The sequence below is a fragment of the Euphorbia lathyris genome, chromosome 2 (genome assembly GCF_963576675.1).
Source record: "Euphorbia lathyris chromosome 2, ddEupLath1.1, whole genome shotgun sequence".
Classification (NCBI taxonomy): domain Eukaryota; kingdom Viridiplantae; phylum Streptophyta; class Magnoliopsida; order Malpighiales; family Euphorbiaceae; genus Euphorbia; species Euphorbia lathyris.
Window position 1 is genome coordinate 134,842,659 of NC_088911.1, and position 22,423 is coordinate 134,865,081.

The 22,423-nt window shown below is 35.0% G+C and overlaps 1 protein-coding gene across 1 annotated transcript; it reads left to right on the plus strand.

Moving 5' to 3' along the window:
- Positions 1-1,527: 1,527 nt before the first annotated feature.
- LOC136216954 (major allergen Pru ar 1-like) lies at positions 1,528-2,323 on the plus strand. Its single transcript, XM_066003500.1, has 2 exons — positions 1,528-1,772; positions 1,859-2,323. Exons 1-2 carry the CDS (start codon positions 1,592-1,594, stop codon positions 2,155-2,157), a joined length of 480 nt encoding a protein of 159 aa, XP_065859572.1. The 5' UTR covers positions 1,528-1,591; the 3' UTR covers positions 2,158-2,323.
- The last annotated feature ends 20,100 nt before the right edge of the window (positions 2,324-22,423 follow it).

Sequence of the window (22,423 nt, forward strand, 5' to 3'; positions counted from 1 at the left end):
TTTTTCGTGTTATTCATGTTTTTGCGTTTTTCATATTTTTGCGTTTTTCATATTTTTGCGTTTTTCATATTTTTGCGTTTGTTGGATTTTCGTGTTTTTCGCGTTTACTCACGTATTCTTGTTATTCAAGTTTTTTCACGTTTTTCACGTTTTCGTTTTTTTGTGTGTTTTCTCACCTTTTCATTTTTTTAGTTTTTTTTTCATTTTCATGTTTATCACGTTTTTGTGTTTTCATGTTTTCCCGTTTTTGTATTGTTCATGTTATTCACGTTTTTGCGTTTTCGTGTTTTTGCATTATTTTTTGTTTTTGTGTTTTTCGTGTTTGTTCATGTTTTTCGCGTTTTTTATTGTGTTTTTTATTTTTTAACATTTGTGGTATTCACATTTTTTGTCGATCCATGTAACTCGTTTCATGTTTTTTCCTATTTTATTTACGCTTTTTACATTTTTCACGTTTTTTCCATTTTTATGTTTTTACCATTTTTTTCTTATTTTTGTTCAATTTTCAAGTAGATTTAGTTAATTGGGTTAAATGAGTCAACCTATATAACCTATTTAATAAATGTGTTGGGTCATTTCAACCCATATATAAAAGGGTTATCTCAACCCATTTATTAAATGGGTTAGGTTTGGTCAACCCAATTATTAAATAGATTGGGTCAATCTTTTTAACCATTTTGACACCTCTAGGATCTGGTACAGAGATGAAGAAGAAAGATTACCTTTGGTCAAACAAAATAAATTAGATTTTGTCCCCTTGCTAAGAAAAAATTAAATATAAAAATATAATTAATTTTTCTAGTTAGATTTGTCACCTATTGTAAATTTAAAAATAATTAGAGAAATATATTAATTTTAAAAATATAATTAAGGACTAATATTATCTTTTGTCCCTAACTCTTTGCACTCAAAACTCAATTTTTTGTGCAGTGAGAGAGAGGAGAAGAGAAAGAAAGACATGACAAGAATAATTTATTTCGTTTTAAAAAAATTGAAATTATATAAATTTATTTACATTATTTTAAGGACTAATAAATGCGAGGATCAAATCGTGTGTTATGTAATAATATAAAGACTAATAAATTATTTATTCTAATTTTATTAATAGTAAGTATTTCTACAAGGATGTAAATGAGAACTCTGCTGAGAGAATTTCTTATCTTGTGTGTCCCATTCCAATTTCGGTGCTAAGAAATTCCAAAAATCTCATTCCATGTCGAATGTTTTTGGAGTTTTTTCATGGGATTTTGAACAAGGATGAAGAATTTTTGTCCCCTTCCTTGACTACTCTATGAAAAAAAATCTTCCAAGTTTTAGTTTTTGGGTAATTTACTCATATAATGACTAGATTGAAAGAAAATTAAAAGACAGATGGTGTAGTTGACAATTTTGATTTATCAGTGTAAACCAAAAGATGGATTGGAATAATTCAAGCTTGCCTCCTCTGACCCATCCTACCCTTATTTTTATTTCATAATTCAGTATATTTTCCAATTCTATAAATACTTCCATTCATTCTGCATTTATTCCTCATCCCCCAAATCTTCAATCTTAATTAACTTTTTTTCCTTGAACATTTATCATAAAAAAAATGGGTGTTTTGACTATTGAGAGGGAAATTACCACTTCAGTCCCCCCAAGTACCATGTTTAAGATTTTCGTCCTTGAAAACCATATCTATCTTCCAAAGATTGTTCCCCATTTCAGTGTTGAGGTACTTGAAGGAAATGGAGGTCCTGGCACCATCAAGAAGACTACCTTCGGTGCTGAAGGTATATTACTTAATTACTACATTATTATTAAATTAATTAATAGAAAACATCAAAACTCAGTATATCTGTAAATTTATGATAATCAGGTAGTGAATTCAAGTATATTAAGACAAAAATCGAAGCAACAGACAAAGAAAACTTCAGCCATAGCTACAGTGTTATTGAAGCAGATCCAAAGACAGAAAAGCTTGCAAAAATAACAATGGAGATTAAAATGGAAGCTTCTCCTAATGGAGGATCTATTATCAAGACATGCAGTAAGTACTACCCAAAGGAGAACTGTGAGGTAGATGAAGAGATAATCAAGGCTAAAGCAGAGAAGGCAATGGGCTTATACAAAGTTGTTGAAGCCTACATTTTGGCCAATCCTGATGTTTGCAACTAAACTTGGGATTCAATAATGTGTGTTTGATGCTTTCTTTTTTCTTTGGATGTTAGGCCTAAGGATTTTTTGGCATGCCAATAAAAGTTTTATATTGTTCTAAATTAATTTTTATTTTAACATTGTAATGTTCTCATTGAAATATAATAAATGGAATTTTGGTTTGAAATTGTGGATGTATTTCTTGATTATTTTTGCCTTTTATAATTATTGAGAAATAGCGTTTGAAAAGAAGATAATTAAAAAAGCTAGCTGATAAAATACAATATCCATGATTTCTGAATTATAAAATACGTCTGACTTATAAAATACAATATCCATGGTTTTTGAATTATAAAATACATACACTATCTTCATGTTTTTGACAAAAATAACGCAAGAAATTTGAATTTTATGATTCCTCATTAAGCTTAGAAACTGATTATTCCTACTAGTACTAACTAGACTTGGATTTAGTTAAATGACCATATAAAAGTCTCCACTCTCATTCAATTTTAGCAGCCATCATGTTAGCACAAAATATATATATTTAAAATCCCAGCAATTTCCGTTGGTCGTGGAGACGTTATTTGTCTGTTGATGTTTTACTAAAACCTTTGGGCATCACGAGTGTGATGTACCTCCTGCAGACATTCAGGATATTTTATTTGCAGATCGCAGCGGGTCATCTTTGAACGGTTCTATTCTTCTATAGTTTTTTATTTTTGTTTCTCGTTTTCTTTTGTTTCCTGGACCTAGTGCCCTCCTCATCAAAAAAAAAAAAAACAGCGGCCTCTTAGAAAACTAATTCATGTTAGGGGTTCAAGTCGCCACTAATCATCTAGTTTGGCGTGTTCGGATGCTGTTACTGTGAGAAATGGGTTTGAGTATAAGTCTTGGTCTGGGTATATTTTTAAATTGTGACTTTGCTCTTAGGAGCTTTTTTTCTTATCTCACATGGAAACCTATCAAAGTTTCAAAGGGAATATAAACATTTGGGTTTTATAAACTTTCAAATTGTGTTTAGTGGGTTTTGGTAAATATACCACACGCGCTCAATTGTTCGCGCGACGACCACCCATCCCAACTGGACTGGGCTCGAATTTTATTTTTAATTTTCTTCACAATATCCATTTTACTCCTTTGATTTCTCTAGAATATCAATAGAAAAAGGAATACTTATTGGTTTTTTGCTAATTTTTTTCTTATTTCATACATGTCATGCAATTATTTTGGGTAATAAGAAATGCCTTATTTTATTATTTCTCGAGCGGAATTGGACTTTTAATTATAAGCATTGGGATATTCGGAGAGTTATTTACAATTTCTGGCCAAATATATCAAAATGAAATAATTTACACAATTTATCAATAATGCAATATATAGATACAAATTATGATTAAATTAAGTAAAACAATTTAAAGTAAAATTAGATATACATATTTATACAAATTATTATATATATGCTAATCTTAACTAGACACTTAGTATTTAACTTAAATCTTAAGGGTATGAATAGCTAAACTTAATCCTAAGAATTGAAATTAAAATGTAAGAAATTTACATTTGGGTCTAAATTAAATTAATAGGCCTGGATTGGGATTTTATTTGATAAAAATTGGGCCCAAGACCCATTAAACTAAACCTACTAGTAAATCTAATTAACATAAAATAAAGCAAATAACAACGTATCAGATACCTCTTATCTCAGGAATTTTTACATGCACCTTAATAAGCAAGTGAATTTGCTCATTTACCGTTAGATATAGACTTATTAAATCCAAGCCACGGGATGCTTTGAATCATTTCTTTAGGATTCTAATAAGCCTAGATCTAACGGTGAATGAGCAAATTCTACGTGCTCATTAAGGTGTATGTGATCAAGACTGCCTCTCATAAATAGTAAATCAAAGAAATGAAATATGTATATGATAATACTCGAATGGAGTAACAATGTATTGGATGTAAAAATTTGTAAAAAACGTTAGGTGCTAGTCGGGCGGACAGGGAATTAGTCAGGGATTAATCGGATTTGTACTTTTATATTTTTATAATTTTTAATAAATAAATTATTATATAATTTCAATTAAAATATGAATTATTACATAATAGAAAATATTTAAAAAAGAAAAACAAATATATTAATATCCTTAAAAAAAAAAATGTACCAAAAAAATAACATTAATGTCTTTAAATTGAGATAGGATAGTTTTAGATATTTTCCTTTAGTTTTTTTGTTATTTAATAATTTATTTAAATTTGAAAAAAATCAGATAATATTAAATCATCAATTTTTTTAAAAAGGACCACCTAGGACCCTCAGGAGCCGCCTAGGCGGCCATAAATCGGTAAACCGACTTGAAGAAATGAAATGCATACGGATTGAGTATACAGATTGAGTAACGATGTATTGGATACGTCTAATTAATATGAATTAATGAAATATCATTCGTGGTATCCTCACGATGTAATGATGTATTTGATACGTTTTATGAATAATTAATGTTATGTTCATAAAAGATATAAGTTCTTTATGGCTACAAAAAAAATTGCTTAGATGAATTTATGTGACTCAATGAATGATTTGTGATCAAAAGAATGAATGTAATAACAAAACCTCATCACAACAAAAGCAAACACATAAGTGTTAACACAGCACATACAAGACTGCGCTCCTTTCCTACCTTATTCCTCCATGATTGTCAAAACATGTAATTCTCCCTTAGGTATTGGATCTATTTCTCATCAACTACGGTGACAAACGCGACTATCAAATAACCAAAGCAAATATTATGATATCGTAAAGGAATATTATTACTAAACCTTTCTTAAACTTGAGCTCGCGACGAGGTTAGAGTTAACATCAAGGCTCCAACATCAATATATACAAGCAGTACGAGGTTATGAGTGACAGGCACTTTACACCTCAAGGTTTAAGAAGCCTTTGAATGTCTAAAGCATGTTTGTCGAGTTTAAGTGAATGCAAGATAGTTTGCAAATATAGTGCAATGCTATAAAATAAACCAAATATTTAAGTTTAAGTATTTTAATATCAGATTTTCCAGTTTTAATCACTAACGGAGTCGTCACTATGATCACACGTACTTTTGAAAGTCGGAAACTCACTCCCTCGAGTGTCCCCAAAAAAGAAGTGTAACTATCACGAGCGATTGAACTCCGTTCTATTATGTTTTCTTTGGCAAGATGCATGTTATTGGTATATGTTAATGGTATAGCTCTCCGTTCTTTTTGGAAGACGGTTAAGGAGGTAAGCTTTTTTAGAAAGGGTTTTATGCATAGTACCAAGTCAAATAAAGGGAATTATTCACAGTTTTTTAATTACTGGCATCCTCACGTATCCTGGATCAAAGTTAACATTGAAGGAGTTGTGTTTGAGTGAGTTTTTGGACTGTCCATACATGTTATATAGCAGGAACACAGTAATAGGGGATGAGTCGCGAACCAGAATTATGTAAGCAGTTTGAAATACTGGTCGGTCGGCGTGTGAGGTGAGGTGGTCAAGCATTAGGTAGGTTTTTACTCTTTTATAAAAGTGAGAAACCCTTGGAGCATACTCTAATCAAGAGTGTGAGAATCCTCTTTACAATTGCACTTAACAGTAACAATTTATCAATGCTTACACGATCTTTATCCTTTGAAAGACTCAAAGAAATCTTTAAGTTTTTTGGTCTCATGGAAAATTTATATTTATGGGCTAGCCAAAAATGCATTTTAAATCAGGGTAAATTACACCCATGGTCACTGAACTTTATCTATTTTAATATTGTGGCCACTAAACTTTAATTCTTAAGGGTATGGTCACTGAACTTTACAATTTTTAACACCACTGGTCATTCAACTTTAACTAAACCCTAAAAATGACCGTTAACGACCTAAAAATGAAAATATTCAAGAATTAAAGTTGTTCAGAACAATGTTTATCATGAAACCACATTTTTTATTTTCCAAACTCATATTTTTTGGAACTTTCTCTCTCTAAAATTTCACTCTCTCACCCTCCTAACCAAATAATATCTAAATGACCTTAAACGAAATTTTTTAAGAATTAAAGTTCCTGAGAATATTATTAACTCTTCGAATTTTTTATTTTGAGACTGTCAACGTTCGTTCTAAGGCATTGAATGGCCATCGATGTTAAAAAAAGTGTAAAGTTCAATGACCATACCGATAAGAATTGAAGTTCAGTGGTCACAATGTTAAAATAGGTAAAGTTAAGTGGCCATGGGTGTAATTACTCTTTTAAATTATCATATGTTCACGTTTCACATTGCAGATTGTTTATCGAAGTTTAGGGCTTCTACTGCTCGTCCATATTGGTAGAACACTTTTCTCGGATTTCTGCATGTATAGTTTCAGGATTTTAATACAACACGTAATACTTCTGGATTGTTAAATTTTGGCTTTGTTTGCCTTGTTTTAGTTTGTATCTTCTTCTTTTTTCTCTTTTATAAAAAGTTTGATTTTAATAGGGCCCTTTAAATTGTCCAAATTGTCCAAATTGATCCCTCAACTTAAAAGAGATCCTTTTAGCTACATCAACTTAGAATCTGTGCTAAAGCGTCCCATTTTCATCCACCTGTTAATGATGTGGAAGAACTTGTATTCGCATCACTTATTTCTCTGTGATTTTCTATTTTGATAACGCAAGGAATAAAGTCATCCATTTTCTACTTTTGTCAAAATCAATTCATTTCTCTGTGATTTTCTATTTTGACGTGGCAGAAATTGTATTCGACCACTTAACTCCGCCTTCATCTTATCTTGATTAAATCATATTCTAAATTCAATTTACATTTAATCTCTTGAGATTAAACCATTTTCAAAATCAATTTGTATTTAATCTCAAGATTAAATCCCATGATTATATTGTTTTCAAAAAAAATTAATTATAGATTATCCCTCTGTGGATTGCAGTACCTTATCATCATAGCCATGGCTGTGATTAGGGTTTTCTCTTGTTCTATAATGGACGGTGGTGATCGGTTGTGATTTCAATTTTTCTTTGATTGTCAATAATAGTGATCTCGAATCAAGGTTGAATCGACTGAAATTAACAGATGACAAAGACGCAATTGTTGCATTGTGTTGCAGAGATAAATCCAGTGATGAACTATGGTGTGTAGTGCTTAAAAAACAAAACAAAAAAATAAACCATGGTGCGTAGTGGGGGGGACCTTATTGGCATCGAAACCTTTCGATGTGAAAACACTATATAAATTTTATGGAATCTGGAAAAGATAATGCCTGTTATTGTTGGAAAAATGATATGTCCCTTAACCTTTGTTGAAAAAATCAGCTTCTTACTTCGCTTTAAGTAAATTTTATGAGTATCTGAAACTATTTTATCCTAATGGAATTACTCGAATTCTAAAGGATTGGACCTAAAAAAAAGTTGATGGATAGAGAACGGGTATGAGATTAACTTGGAAGGTATTTGGTGTCCAATATGTATTTGGACACATTAATTTTAGAACTAATACGTTACGAGCTCCTTCAATTTGTCCATAAAAATAGATTAGCTCGCTGAATTTTTCAAGTGTCTTACCAAATTCCTAACCTTGCTTATTCTGTAACAACTAAATACAATATTCTGTAACAACTAAATACAAAAACTTATTAAACCTAAATTCTAAAAATACGTTTTCATCTATTGGAGAGGTAAGTTTTTCGCGTCTCCCACCTTTCAACCTATTATAAGAGTTAGTGTTGCAGGTTTGAGAGATTGAATGAATGAGGATCGATAGTTAGTATTATGATTTTTGTATTTAGTTGTTACATTATAAGCAAGTTTGTGGAGTTGGTGAGACACTTGCAAAGTTCAGGAAGCTAATCTACTTATATGGACAAGTTTAGGGAGCTGGTGATACGAAATAAGCAAGTTTAGGAAGCTAGTGAGACACTTGTAAAGTTCAAAAAGCCAATCTACTATTTTGGACAAGTTCAGGGAGCTGGTGATGTATTAGGCCTTAATTTTATTCTCAGAAAGATTGATAGGTGTTTCCAGTTGCGGTAAGCTGTTAGCTGTTTGTTATTAGCTGTTTACTTACTAGTGTTTGGTAAAATTATATTGAAACTCTTGCTGTTCGGATTTAAAATGTCTAAAATGGACATGTTTTAAATTAACCAACGATGAAATTATAAAAAGAAAAATATGAAAAAAATATCAATAACGTTTACAACTAGGAATAATTTTACTCTTAATGTCTAAAATGATGCAATTTTACTCATAACGCTGACAGCTAAGAGCAATTTTACTCCTAACATTTGCAAGTTGGGTCGATTTTAGATATTATTAGAAAACATAGATATTTTATTTCTTATTATACACTAATTGCACATACCAATAGTTCTAAAAAAGAGATTTCATATTTTTTTATGATTTAATAATAAAATTGAAAATTAATATTTATAAATTCGATGAAATATTGGATTTTTTGTCCAACTCGTACAAAAGACAATATATTTTTTTATTTTCTTAAAAAAAAATTCCACGTCTAATCATATGTTTGTGATCTGTCAAAATTGCTTTTGTCTGTCAAAATTAGGGGTATATTTGCACCATTTTTGACATTATGAGTAAAATTGTGCACAGCTATAAACATTTGAGGTATTTTTGCACCTTATCCTATTATAAAATAAAAAATATGTTACACAAATTAATAAAAATAATTTATATAAAAAATAAAAAATTTATTGAACGCAACAAAACCTTGTTTTTCCGGTAATTATGTTGTAGAAATTTAAATGATGTTAAATAATAAACATATTTTATGGAAATAAAAAGGATAAGTCTGTCAATAACAACTAACTACAAACAGCTGTTTATGAAAAGCTCCAAATAGGAGCTTTTCGTGAAACGCTCCAAAACGTTGCGGTTTCCAGTGAAAATGCTAAACGTTGCGGTTATATAAACCTAACCAAACGATATATTTCCTGCGGTTTGGAGTGAAATGCTAAACGTTCCTCCGAAAAGGTGAAACAAACACCATCTAAATGGAGGAAAACATAAAGATTAACATTGTATCAAAATAAATTCAAACATCGGACATGTATGGGATTAGCGCCGAAGGTATATACTTGGTACATGCCATGTATTTGGATACATAAATTTTATTCTCTTCAAAGTTAGATCAATGTCAAAACTAAAGGAAGGAAAAAATAAAGATCATCATTGTATGAAAATGAATTTTTTATTTTTATTTTTTGTGTGCTTTATTTTTATTTTATTTTTTAATATTTGAGGTGATTTAGAATGTCTAAATATTTACAATGTTGGTTAAATTTGTGGATGATTTCTTAAATTTATGATTTGTTAGATTTGTAATTTATACACTTTTATTTGTTTATTTTTAACGGGTAAGAATATCCGCGATTTAAAAGGAAAGAGTGTGAGATTCAAGTAATATACCATACTTATGTTAGAGTAAAGAGTTTTAAGTTAAGAATGAATAGATCACTTTTGCTTAATGAGAAAGGTAATATCGATAACAGATATATACGTCAAGAAGTTGAGTCTAGAAAGGAAAGAATAAACAAGTGATAGACACAATCTTAATTGAAACTAACCTATTGATAATTACAAAATAGGCTAATTATCTTAGAGGTAATTAGGAGGTAATTATCTCTAACATACCTGCAAGCTTATGACGGGCTTCAACGGTGAGTCTTGTGTGAAACTGTTGAAACTTAGCGCTAGCTATAGGTTTAGTGAGAACATCTGCCACTTGATCATCCATGGGAAGAAACCGCAATTGAGGAATCATGCAGCTACCTGTTTTCTAACAAGGTGATAATCCAAATCTATGTGTTTCGTCCGGGCATGAAGAACAAGATTAACAGTGTGGTAAATAACACCAAAATTATCACACCATAGTTGAACTCGACGTGGGATAGGGTAGGGGTGTGCATCGGTTTAAAACCGAATCGAACCGAAAAAACTGAATACCAAATTCCTAAAATAATTGACACGGATACCGAACCGGATACTATCAATCACAAACACTCGTTCCTCCTCATCCATACATGAATCCGAATTCTGATTTATCATTCCATTATCAATAAACCCACATTGAGAATATAAATCACTAGCAATAGCACAAACAACCAACTCCTCATTAGTAATAGGCTTACCCATAACTTCCACATTAAGAATTGAAAGTTTAGGATTTACCTCCTCATTGTATGATGGAGGAGAGATTTGGGATGACCTTTAGGAGGTAAGGTGGAGGTTTCTCCATCCTTTTCTCGTTGGGCTCGACATTGTTGTCTCTGGCTACTTCGGGTTCCTCTTTGTAACCTCTCAATCTCTTCTTATTCCATGTTTTCTATTATCTTTCTCCTTGTCTCGGCAAGCTCTAATTCTATCTCCCCTTACTTTGTCTTGCCATTCTTCAAGCGTTCTTGGTGGAAACTCTCTTAAGGCTTGTGAAAAACTCGGTTGAATCATTGTTGAAGAAGTCTTCATTAGGAAAGCGATCGACTATGATGCCAATTGTTACAGATCGGTGTTGAACGAGTTAGTTATGATCTTAAACTAACAATGAGGGTTCTTTTCCAGCTAAACTATGAGTTAATCCGGGTTTCACGGACTAAATCCGTAGGAAATAGAAATTCCTCATTGTTGAAGGTATAAAACTTTAACAAGCTTCAAAGAGAAGACTATATTTTTAATTCATCAAAAGTTAATTGTTACAAATGAAATAGATGAATTTATATCATCCCTGAACCTAAAGTTGAAATTATAAAAAGGGTAAATACATTTAACTAAGTAGATAAAGGTTATTAAATGGGTAAAATGTGGTAGAGGTAAAGGGGTGGCAGAGTTGTAAATAAAATGGAGTTGGAGTGAGGGGCAAAGCTGATTTGTAAGACTTTTTAAAAGAGTCCACTCAGCGAGTGGAAATAGCCGTACGACGAGTGGAATTCATTTTGAAATTCCACACGGCGAGTGGGATTCCCACACCGCAAGTGAGATGCATACTGAAACTTCTGATATCATTTTAATGATCCACTCGGCGAGTGAGAATAGTCACACGCCGAGTTGGATCTATTTCTCACACAAATGTCTCATTTTTTGTTCCGGTGTGTTGTCCTTTTAATCCGGATTTTTCCACCATTCATCTCCTATCACCTAGTCAGCCTGCATCAAAAAAAAAAAAAAGCCATAACTAAATTTGGAAATAAAAGAGTAGCACAAATAAATTTGAAAATGACACATTTGCAATTTTCAAGGATTAGCATGATCAATGTACATAAATCAAATAAAAATTCATGTAAAACTGTTAGGGTTGATAAAGTTAGGTTCGCCTTTCATGTTAAGGGGATACTTTAGTTATTAGATTAATTTGTTTATAAAAAAAAATACTCTAATATATCTTGACATTTAATCTAAGTGAAATTTTCATAAAAAAAAAAATCTAAGTGAAATTTGATGGTTTTAATTGATTTATAAACAGATATAAATTTAGGAAAAAATTTACTTACTTTTTACAATTGAGTGCAACTTAATTGTAATGACTAATTATTGCTCACATAAAATGGATGTTAATTTCAAATTCATTCACTAAACAATTTAATTGCATGTAATTAAATTTTTAATTAATTTATATATATTTGATAAACACGAGTACATCATTTCATTGATAAGAAAATTGCAAGTACAACACGAAAAGTAAGGAATAAAAACTTACATAAGGCTATGCCTGATACAAAATCCATATAGGTAAGAAAATGACTACAAAGAGCAAAACAAACCATTACATATACTACTTCAAACTCCAAATTCGTAGAAAAACATCTGGAATCCAATCTTCATCATTTAAACTCTTTCGAATCTTTGGATCGAAGTCCTTTCTTTTGCAACCACGTAGATGTAGTGATCTACATATAAGATTTATCATTTCTGCTCTTGCTAAATCAGAAAACGTTACAAATGAAAAGATAATAAACAACAAATGCAATTCAAACGGAATAAAAGATCCGGTAAAATATATAATATCTAAAAACAAAGAAATTATAGAACAAAGAAAATGATGCAGATCGGGTAACGGGCGATAGTTTTCAATCGTAAACTACCAAAGATATTCTCAAGCTAAACTTGAAGAAGCCGTGAAACCCCCAGATTTACAAGCTAAACTTGAAGGAATTAGAAATCCCCATTGTTAAGAGGGGTGAACCCTAAAAACACTCTCAAAGAGAATATATAATTTGATTGATAAAAAAGTTCCTTCTTACAATGGAAATGATGAATTTATATCATCCAAGACCTAAAGATGAAATTACAATAAAGGGTGGTCACTTATAACTAAATAGATAAACCTTAAAGGGGTAAGGTGGGATAATGGAAAACAAGTGGCAAACTAGTAAATAAGAGCTAATGACAAAAGAACAATTATTAATAGCAAAACAGTAAATATAGTAGACAGGCTGGTGTCAGACTTGTCCCCCCTTGGTGAGCAAGTAATCCCCAATTCTCCTTAGTGGGTAAGTAATCCCAAGTCTCCTTGGTGAGCAAGTAACCCCAAAGGATACACATGAGGAGATACATCAGATAGATACCTAGAAGTAGATCCATCCAAGTAGATACCTGAAGGAGATACCTCGAAGTAGATCCATCTAGTAGATCCATCGAAGTAGGTCCATCGAATAGATCCGTCAAGGAGATCCGTCGAAGAGATCCGTCGAAGGAGATCCGTCATAGGAGATCCGTCAAAGGAGATCCATCAAAGGAGATCCATCAAAGGAGATCCGTCAAAGGAGATCCATCAGAGAGATCCGTTGAAGAGACCCATCGAAGAGATCCGTAAAAGGAGATCCGTCGAAGAGATCCATCAAAGGAGATCCATCGAAGAGATCTATCGAAGAGATCCATCGAAGAGATCCTTCAAAGGAGATCCGCCGAAGAGATCCATCAAAGGAGATCCATCGGAGAGATCCATCGAAGAGATCCTTCAAAGGAGATCCGTCGAAGAGATCCATCGAAGAGATCCTTCAAAGGAGATCCACCGAAGAGATCCATCAAAGGAGATCCATCGAAGAGATCCTTCAAAGGAGATCCGTCAAAGAGATCCGCCCAGGTAGATACACTTAAAAGAAAAAGATATACTGGAACTTTAAGTGTGTCTTCCTCCTCTTCTGAATCACTTTCCCCACATACCTGACGAAATTTGTTACCTTGCTACTTCCCTAACCTGGACTTGGGATTTGTTGAAAAGATGTCCGCATCATACTCTCTTTCTTAAAAAAAAAAAAACAGGATCACACTTGCCTTTAAACACCAGCAGACCATATGCTCTTTATCACTCGAACTGCCCTTCCCATTCGTCCAGTGTTCCATGAAGCTCTTGGTCGTCGTCATTGTAGGTGTACTCTTTTTGGCTCCATCCAACGTCCTCCAACTCATCATCACAGTAGAACCTATCTTCATTATCTTCACAATTAGGAGCTCCGCTTTGGTTCCACTCAATGTTCCTTGACTCCTCTTCATAAAACCTACCTTCATAGTAAACTACCAAAGATATTTTTAAGCTAAACTTGAAGGAGCCGTGAAACCCTCAGATTTACAAGCTAAACTTGAAGGAATTAGAAATCCCCATTGTTAAGAGGGGTGAACCCTAAAAACACTCTCAAAGAGAATATATAATTTGATTGATAAAAAAAGTTTCTTCTTACAATGGAAAGGATGAATTTATATCATCCAAGACCTAAAGATGAAATTACAATAAAGGGTGGTCACTTATAACTAAATAGATAAACCTTAAAGGGGTAAGGTGGGATAATGAAAAATAAGTGGCAAACTAGTAAATAAGAACTAATGACAAAACAACAATTATTAATAGCAAAACAGTAAATATAGTGGACAGGCTGGTGTCAGACTTGTCCCCCCTTGGTGAGCAAGTAATCCCCAATTCTCCTTAGTGGGTAAGTAATCCCAAGTCTCCTTGGTGAGCAAGTAACCCCAAAGGATACACATGAGGAGATACATCGGATAGATACCCAGAAGTAGATCCATCCAAGTAGATAACTGAAGGAGATACCTCGAAGTAGATCCATCTAGTAGATCCATCGAAGTAGGTCCATCGAATAGATCCGTCAAGGAGATCCGTCGAAGGAGATCCGTCATAGGAGATCCGTCCAAGGAGATCCATCAAAGGAGATCCGTCAAAGGAGATCCTTCAAAGGAGATCCGTCAAAGGAGATCCGTCAAAGGAGATCCATCGGAGAGATTCGTCGAAGACACCCATCGAAGAGATCCGTAAAAGGAGATCCGTCGAAGAGATCCATCAAAGGAGATCCGTCGAAGAGATCCGTCGAAGAGATCCTTCAAAGGAGATCCGCCGAAGAGATCCATCAAAGGAGATCCATCAGAGAGATCCATCGAAGAGATCCTTCAAAGGAGATCCGTCGAAGAGATCCGTTGAAGAGATCCATCGAAGAGATCCTTCAAAGGAGATCCGCCGAAGAGATCCATCAAAGGAGATCCATCGGAGAGATCCTTCAAAGGAGATCCGTCAAAGACATCCGCCCAGGTAGATACACTTAAAAGAAAAAGATATACTGGAACTTTAAGTGTGTCTTCCTCCTCTTCTGAATCACTTTCCCCACATACCTGACGAAATTTGTTACCTTGCTACTTCCCTAACCTGGACTTGGGATTTGTTGAAAAGATGTCCGCATCAGAAAAGAACAAAAAAACAGAACGGTACAAGGAGGAAAAAGGAATACAATCTTCCTTCTTCCTCCTTAAATAAAAACTACAGCTTGAAAGAAAAAATACTTAATTAACAAAAGGAATCCATTGATGAATTTGGTGAATAAACAAGGAGGCGCTGCAAAATGGAAAAGGGGAAGAAGAAAGCAGTTATGTGGAGGATATTCAAATCTTAAAGCAAATACTTAATTCTGGTACTATAAGAAAACTAAAACAAAGAGAAACATTTAATTAATTTTTATATATAATAATATAGGATAAGGGTCAAATTTAATCCTAATGTTTTAGGAAAACTATAAATTTAGTTCCAACTTATAAAATGGTGCAAATTTAACTCTAACGTTTGTAAAAAAAGATCAATTTTAGCCATGCATTACCGAAAATTGAAAAAAAAGACTGATTTGCTTGTTATTTATCAGTCACATAGGACCTTCCAAATAAGTTTATCTTTATATATATATATATATATATAAAGGGGTTAATACATATATTTGTCCCTATGTTTTCGCGGAAAAACAGATTTACCCTTAATTCAAATAAACCCGCAAAACTATCCCTAAATTTTCCATAAACATGCAATTATACCCTAATCTAACAGAGCTGCTAAACGGCGATGACATCAAACCTTCTTGTCTCCAAAAAAATTGGATGACGACAATCAAAATTCATTTGGTTTCTTATTGTTTTCTATTGCTATTGCTTTTGGATTAATTAGGAGGTTTAGACGCCGTTTTATTAGGTTGATTGAGCTTTTATGAAAATGAATTTGACTAATCTGTTCTTCTAACTTGCTTTTAATCGAAATTAAATATGCATATTTTTTTCTGTTTGTGATTGGTTGTTCTTTTCTGAAGTTTTTCTGGAGACAAGCAGGTTTGATGTGAACGTCGTTTAACAGCTCTGTTAGATTAGGGTATAATTGTAGGTTCCTGAAAAATTCAGGGATAGTTTTGTGGGTTTATTTAATTTAAGGGCAAATCTGTTTTTCCGAGAAAACACAAGGGCAAATATGTGTATTAACCCTATATAAAGAGTAGGGGAAGTGGGTAGCTAGCAACCAATACATCCGGACTAGATGAGTACCCCCTGAACAACCCGCTGTAAACCCATTAACCCAAATATATTAAATAAAAAGGAAAATAAAAGCATCACAGGAATCCGGGTGGGAGTTCCACCAGTGCAGCTCCAAATCTCCGAGTGCAAACTTGCCAATGAATCTGTGGCCTGGTTTCCTTCCCGGTAGATATGTGAAACAACAATGGTCATGGAGGAGATACACGATAAACATAACAGCCAGACTTAACGAACGGTCCAAGGGACGTGCACTGAACCACTTCAAAAGAGAAAAACAACGTAGCTCGAGCCACATTCTAACCATAATAATCACCAATTTTTCTCCCAAGCCGTCCTGTCAGCAAAGACGGCACTTCTTAACTCCTTCCAGTAAGTTAGTATTATTCATTTTAGAATGATGAATTGGATATTAGCGTTCATTAGTGAGATTTAATCTCGTATTGACGGTTTTAATTTCATGAGTTTATAACTTTCTATTCTATTCACTTTACTCCCCCATTTTGAACTTTCTGTTTTATTCACTTTAGTTTATAATTTGGAACATTTTGTTTTATTCACTTTAGTCCTTGATTTTGGAATTTTCTGTTTTCTTCACTTTAGTCCCTGATTTAACTTTCTAATTTATTCACTTTGGTACCTGTAACTATATTTTCTGTTATTAGTACATTTAAACCAATTAATCTTATTTTAATTATTTTAGCATTCAAACCACAAGTTTATATTTTATTTAATTTTTAAAACTTACTAACAAATGTTTTGTGCAGTTTCAGGACGAACAAAGTTGAAAACAGGTGAGAATTGAGGGAAATAAAGTAGCAGATATTTCCGACAGACGTTTTATCAGTGTATTAGTAGGAAATCAGAAGCAGGCCATCCCAAATTTTTGTTACGAAGACACGTCTATCAGTAATTCTGAAACTTATATTTTTCTTACTATTTTCTTAATCAAATTGATTTCTTTGCTTGCAATTAAAATTTTGTAGGTCTTATAGTGATAATTGATTTCTTACTATTTAGTTCATTTATTTTGAAATTGTTTGTTTGCTTACTTATTTTTTGTATTAATATGCAATATGACATGAACAAGATTTCTCTAAACAAAATGAGTATTTTCAAAAGAGCTTCAAACCTAAAACAATAACGTGATTAGTCTAATTGTGCTTAAAATATTAAGTTGGGGGCCGATGGTTTCAGCGGACGTTGGGGTCCTTAATGTTTTCTCTTAGGAGTATATTACCTTTCCCCAAAGTGTATCAAACTTCCTGAACCCACTTTTGCTTGACCCAGTTTGTGCTCTCAATTGCGCTCCGAGCCCAAAACAGTCGTTTCATCTACCAATTAGGCGTTCACCCTACAATGACGCTAAATCTGTTTTTTCCAATAACCATAAGACTAAATTTGTACTTTGTCCCACAATAATATATAACTGTTAACTGTTCCGTTGTCTTCAAATTGCCTCAAAAGTTTGATATCTGCTTGGGTTGTGCTTGATCCAATCCAGAATTAATTACTTTTTATATTTTTTAAATTTAGATTTATAAAAAATGAAGTAGGGATAGAGCCTCTAAAATAATGAACTCACATTTGATTACCACTATAGCTATACTTATATAAGTAGATTAGTCAGGATTTACTTAGTGCCCATTTAACTCATTCTAACTATGGCCTATTTCTTTCGTTATGGACCAATAATTTGGTCCATACTAAAATTCTATATATATATTATGCTCAACGTACGGTCCAACTTCGTCCAAATGACATTTTCTTACAATGAATTGACAAGCTCTTTGGAGAACAAACTATCAGCTTTTTCTCTTTGGCTGTGTACTATATTAGAAGATATTCAGTTTATTTACCCCAAAAAAGAATATATAAAAAAGAAGAAGTGAGGTGTCTGTTTCTTGTAAATAAATTGTGTTAGAAGTTAGGGACTTTACCTTAACAGTAAAGAGAAATAAACGATGAATGAATTCATTTGTTTATTTTAGAGCCATTTAAGAAGAAATTGGCAGTTAATCATGTAGGGAGAAATTATGAACACTATAAATTTGTAAGCGGTGTGATGCGGACATCCTAACTGGGATCGCTGATCACACGCACTCTGGCAGATCCTCAGACATCGGACCCACGGAGGTTGTACTTAGGAGGGCGGATCCCTAGGACATACGAGCGGGGAGGATCTAGGAGTACACAAGGAGGCGAATCAACATCTACCCTTGGGCGGATCTCGGTTTACTTCCTCCTGAAATAATTCACCAACACCCCTGACAATCCGTACATGTACCATTGTACTGATTGTCGGGGCGTATCACCTATTTTACCATTTTATGGATAGCCTTATTGAAACCCTAGTAGGGGTAATCATTGTCTTTTATTATCATTAAGGGGATGTATTTAAACCCCCATTTTGTAAGGATGAAACAACTTTTTATCAATCAAAAATCATTCTCTTTGAGAAACTAAGGTTTATACCTTGTTATTGGGATTCACTCCTTCTAGTTTAGCTAGAGAAGAACATCTTTGTTGGTTTACGATTAAAACCTTCATTTATCGCTTTCAATCTGTATCAGTTGGTATCAGAGCCGATCGTTTCCTGACCCGAAACTTCTTTTGGCAATGGTTCAACCCCGACAACCGCAAGATTCCATGGAAACCAGTGACCGGAGGTATGAGGAGCTGAGGGAGCACCTCGCGGAGCAGATCCAAGCCAGCCATGAGCGGCAGAGGCAGACCGACCAACGGTTCCTAGAGCTAGCCACCTCCCTAGAAAACTTCAAACTAGAGGTTCTGGCTCTAATCCGACCAACCGCGGGAGGATCAACCCAGAGAAAGGAAGGAGTCCCTGAACAACAGCTTCCACAAATGGGTCCTAGGGATCCTGAGGTAAGAAGACCCAACTTTGTCCTTGTGCATAATGCTGATAGTGATAGTGATGACTTTGAGGGTATCGGGGATGATGTTACCATGAGAGCTACGAGGGATGTTGGGCCTGTTGACAACCGACGTGTGGATGTTGCTAGAGTATATCCAGGTCTAGGAAACTTTGATAGAGATGATGCCTTTAAGCTAAAAATAGACTTACCATCTTTTGGAGGCGAATTGGATATAGAGGGATTCTTAGACTGGTTATCGGAAGTTGAACGTTTCTTTGAGTATGCTGGGATTCCTGATGAGAGGAAAGTGAGGCTGGTGGCGTATCGCTTGAAGGGTGGTGCATCAGTTTGGTGGGATCAGATGAGGGAAGAGAGAAGAAGAGGGGGCAGAGATCCGATTAGATCTTGGCTACGGATGAAGGCGATGTTGAGGGAGCGGTTCTTACCGCCGGATTATGAGTAGTATATTTATAGCTCCTACAGGGGATGCTCTCAAGGGACCCGTAGTGTCCATGAATATACCTCAGAGTTCTTGAGGCTTTCGGCAAGGGCCAACTTGTCAGAAACTGAAAGCCAAAAGACCTCTAGGTATCTAGAAGGGTTGAGATACAGATGGTGGTTCGGGTACAAGATGCCAGGAATTTAGCCCTCAAGGCTGAATCCCAACTAACCGGGAGATCCAGGAGATCCGCCACTGCTGAGTATATACCTGGAGGAAGAGATAACATGAAGCCCTATGACAAAGGCAAGCAGGTGGCGAGTGCCAGTGGGGCCAAGGTCAACAGTGTGGGAAGGGGATCTGTTGGAGATACTAGACCGTACAAGGAAGCACCCATACCACCTAAGAGCAACAACCCGTACACGAGGCCAGCGCCTTTTAAATGTTTTCGGTGCAATGAGCCAGGCCATAGGTCCAATGAATGTCCTAGGAGGAAGAGCGCCAACATGGTGGAGAGGTATGAAGATGACTATGACGAAGGGGATGAAGTATTTTGTGAACCCTTAGGAAAAGATGATGATGAGGCGGGTGAAGAGAGATATGCCATTCATGTGGTACGGCGTTTGTTAGTCTCCAGCCGGATAGAGGGAGATCAGAGGCACAGACTATTCAATACCCGCTGTCTCGTGAAAGGTGGGCGATGCAATGTGATAATAGATAGTGGGAGCCAAGAGAACATTATGAGCAGCAACGCCGTTTGGAAATTCGGGTTGTTGGCGGAGGCGCATCCCGACCCCTATAGGGTGGGATGGATCAAAAACGTGGGTGAACTTAGGGTGACCTAGAGATGCAGGGTACCTATTGCGATTGGTGATTACAGTGATGAGTCTGTTGTGATGTGGTCGATATGGATGCCTGCCACCTATTGTTGGGCCGACCCTGGCAGTTTGATAATGACGCCATTCACGTAGGAAGAGAGAACACTTACAGATTTATGAAGAATGGGGTGAAGTTCGTACTTACGCCAATGATGAGAGAGCCAAAGGCCGACGAGAAGTCTACCTTGTTGAAACACCTTTCCACATAATTTTGATTTGACAAAATTGTTTAAGTATAATTGAAATACATATTCTAAACACACTAAGTTTAAATGATTTGATTTATTCTACTAATGTGTTTGTTCAATGTTGAGTTAAATTGTTTATAAGACACAAGAATTAAAAGGCCCAAGCCCAATACAAGTGTCAAAGCCCAAGTCAAACAACTCAGTACTACTCGGCCCGCGTTTGTCAAAACGTTGTCGCTTTGGACAAAACGCAACTCAGCGAAAGAAGGATCTAGAAGACCTTCGGGAACAACTTCAAGATGAAGCTGCTGAGTAGATTCGACAAACGTACAAGACAGCAGCTGGCTAAGGAAAACTTCCAAACAAAGTATTTCTACTTTGGGTAAAGTTCAGATGACACAGTATGTTGTCCAGTTGACTTTACCATAAAAGGAGAGACATTCTGCTGAGCTGACCGAGAACAGAAGATACACAAATCTGATTGGCAGAGAGCTCTGAGCAAGTCAGGATGACAACGACAGGAAGCCGTTTCCCTCCAACGGTTATTTCGAAATTCGAAATGACCGATGTCCAGACGTCTCTATAAATAGAGTGCCATCAGAAGCTTCATCACCAACAGAACTTGATCAAGCCATTACGCTGACCAAATCTCTACGCAAAGTTCTGCAATCAAAAAGCAAAGCAACCTTACACTACATTCAATATCTTTTGTGTAAAAGTCTAGAGTGATTATTCAATCATCTAAAGTGTCTTAGCAAATCATTGTTTAGGAAAAACACTTATCATTTCTAGAGAATAGAAAGGAGAGGCTGAGTACTCGGTTATAGTACTCAGCGAGAGATTAGGATTGAGTAGAGGTATAGAGGAAGGTACTCTTGTTATACTCAGTTTCTAAGATTGTAAAAGGTTTGAGGCTCTACCTTTAAAGAGCTCAGTAGAGGATTCGAAATCTCAGAACGTGTTCCGGGGACAGGACGTAGGTGATAAGGGTCAAAAACCCCTATCTTTGGGTACGGTTTTAGGACGGTTTTTAGAGTTATTTGGTTAATAAGCGAGCAATTCTCGCATTTAAATGCTTTTGTGTGAGTTAGTTAGAAATTGGAAACGTTCTATTTACTTTTCGTCGTTTAGGCTCGTTTTGTGATCAATTTAGGCAAATACGGCCGAAATAGCATGCATATTAGAATTCCGTTATCTTTTGAAGCTAATTGGTCCGTCAAAAGTCGCACCAAACGAAGCGTTTGCTCAAAATAAGCGATTGACGGATCAATTTGGCTTTTGGACTAATGTTTTCTGGAGTTTTTATGCGTGTGCAGGTGTAAGTTCGGACGAAAAAGGGTATAAAAGTCACTCGGCGAGCAGGCCGCCATGCGCCTGCTCGGCGAGCAGACTTGCGGGAATTGGTCAAAAAGACCAATTCCGCCCCCACGAAGCCACGTTCGGCCCCACATCTTCCTACACCAACAAGGACACGAAATTAGGTCAAAACGAGACCGGAGACGCGGCTATAAATAGGAATTTCCAATTGTAAATTAGATATCTTTTACTTTTGTAATTAGCTTAGCTTCCACCTTGAGAAATCCTCTCCACCTCCTCCATAACCTTCAAACCTCCATTGAAGACACCTCCGAAGCTCCGTTCACCAAGGATTACTCAAGCTCCATCCTTAAATCCTAGAAAGACGCCTGCATTGGTAGACAGGTTCCCTGAAAGGGATTTTTCTTCTTTTATATTCTGTCTAGCCTCTGATACATGCTATGAATTCTAGGTTTATTGTAACTTCGTGACAATTCCTTCATCTTTGATATATAATATAGATTTTGTTTATTCAACTGTTTTGATGTTTTAATCTTTGTCTTACGCTTTGTCTGATTGGTTTAACTCATTCGATAATCCCAAAATTAGGTTGGCACATATTGCGAGCTGAATCTGACCTAGTCAGTGCCTATAGGATTGACGACCCTATAGAAGATTAAGCCCAAATTACTGAGCCTTAGAGCTAGTTTCGGCCTTACAAGGGAATCACGAACTAGGGACTTTAGGAGGATAGGTCGGGTTAATCGCCTTGGACATAAGCGACTTAGTTTCAATTCAATTGCTTAAACACT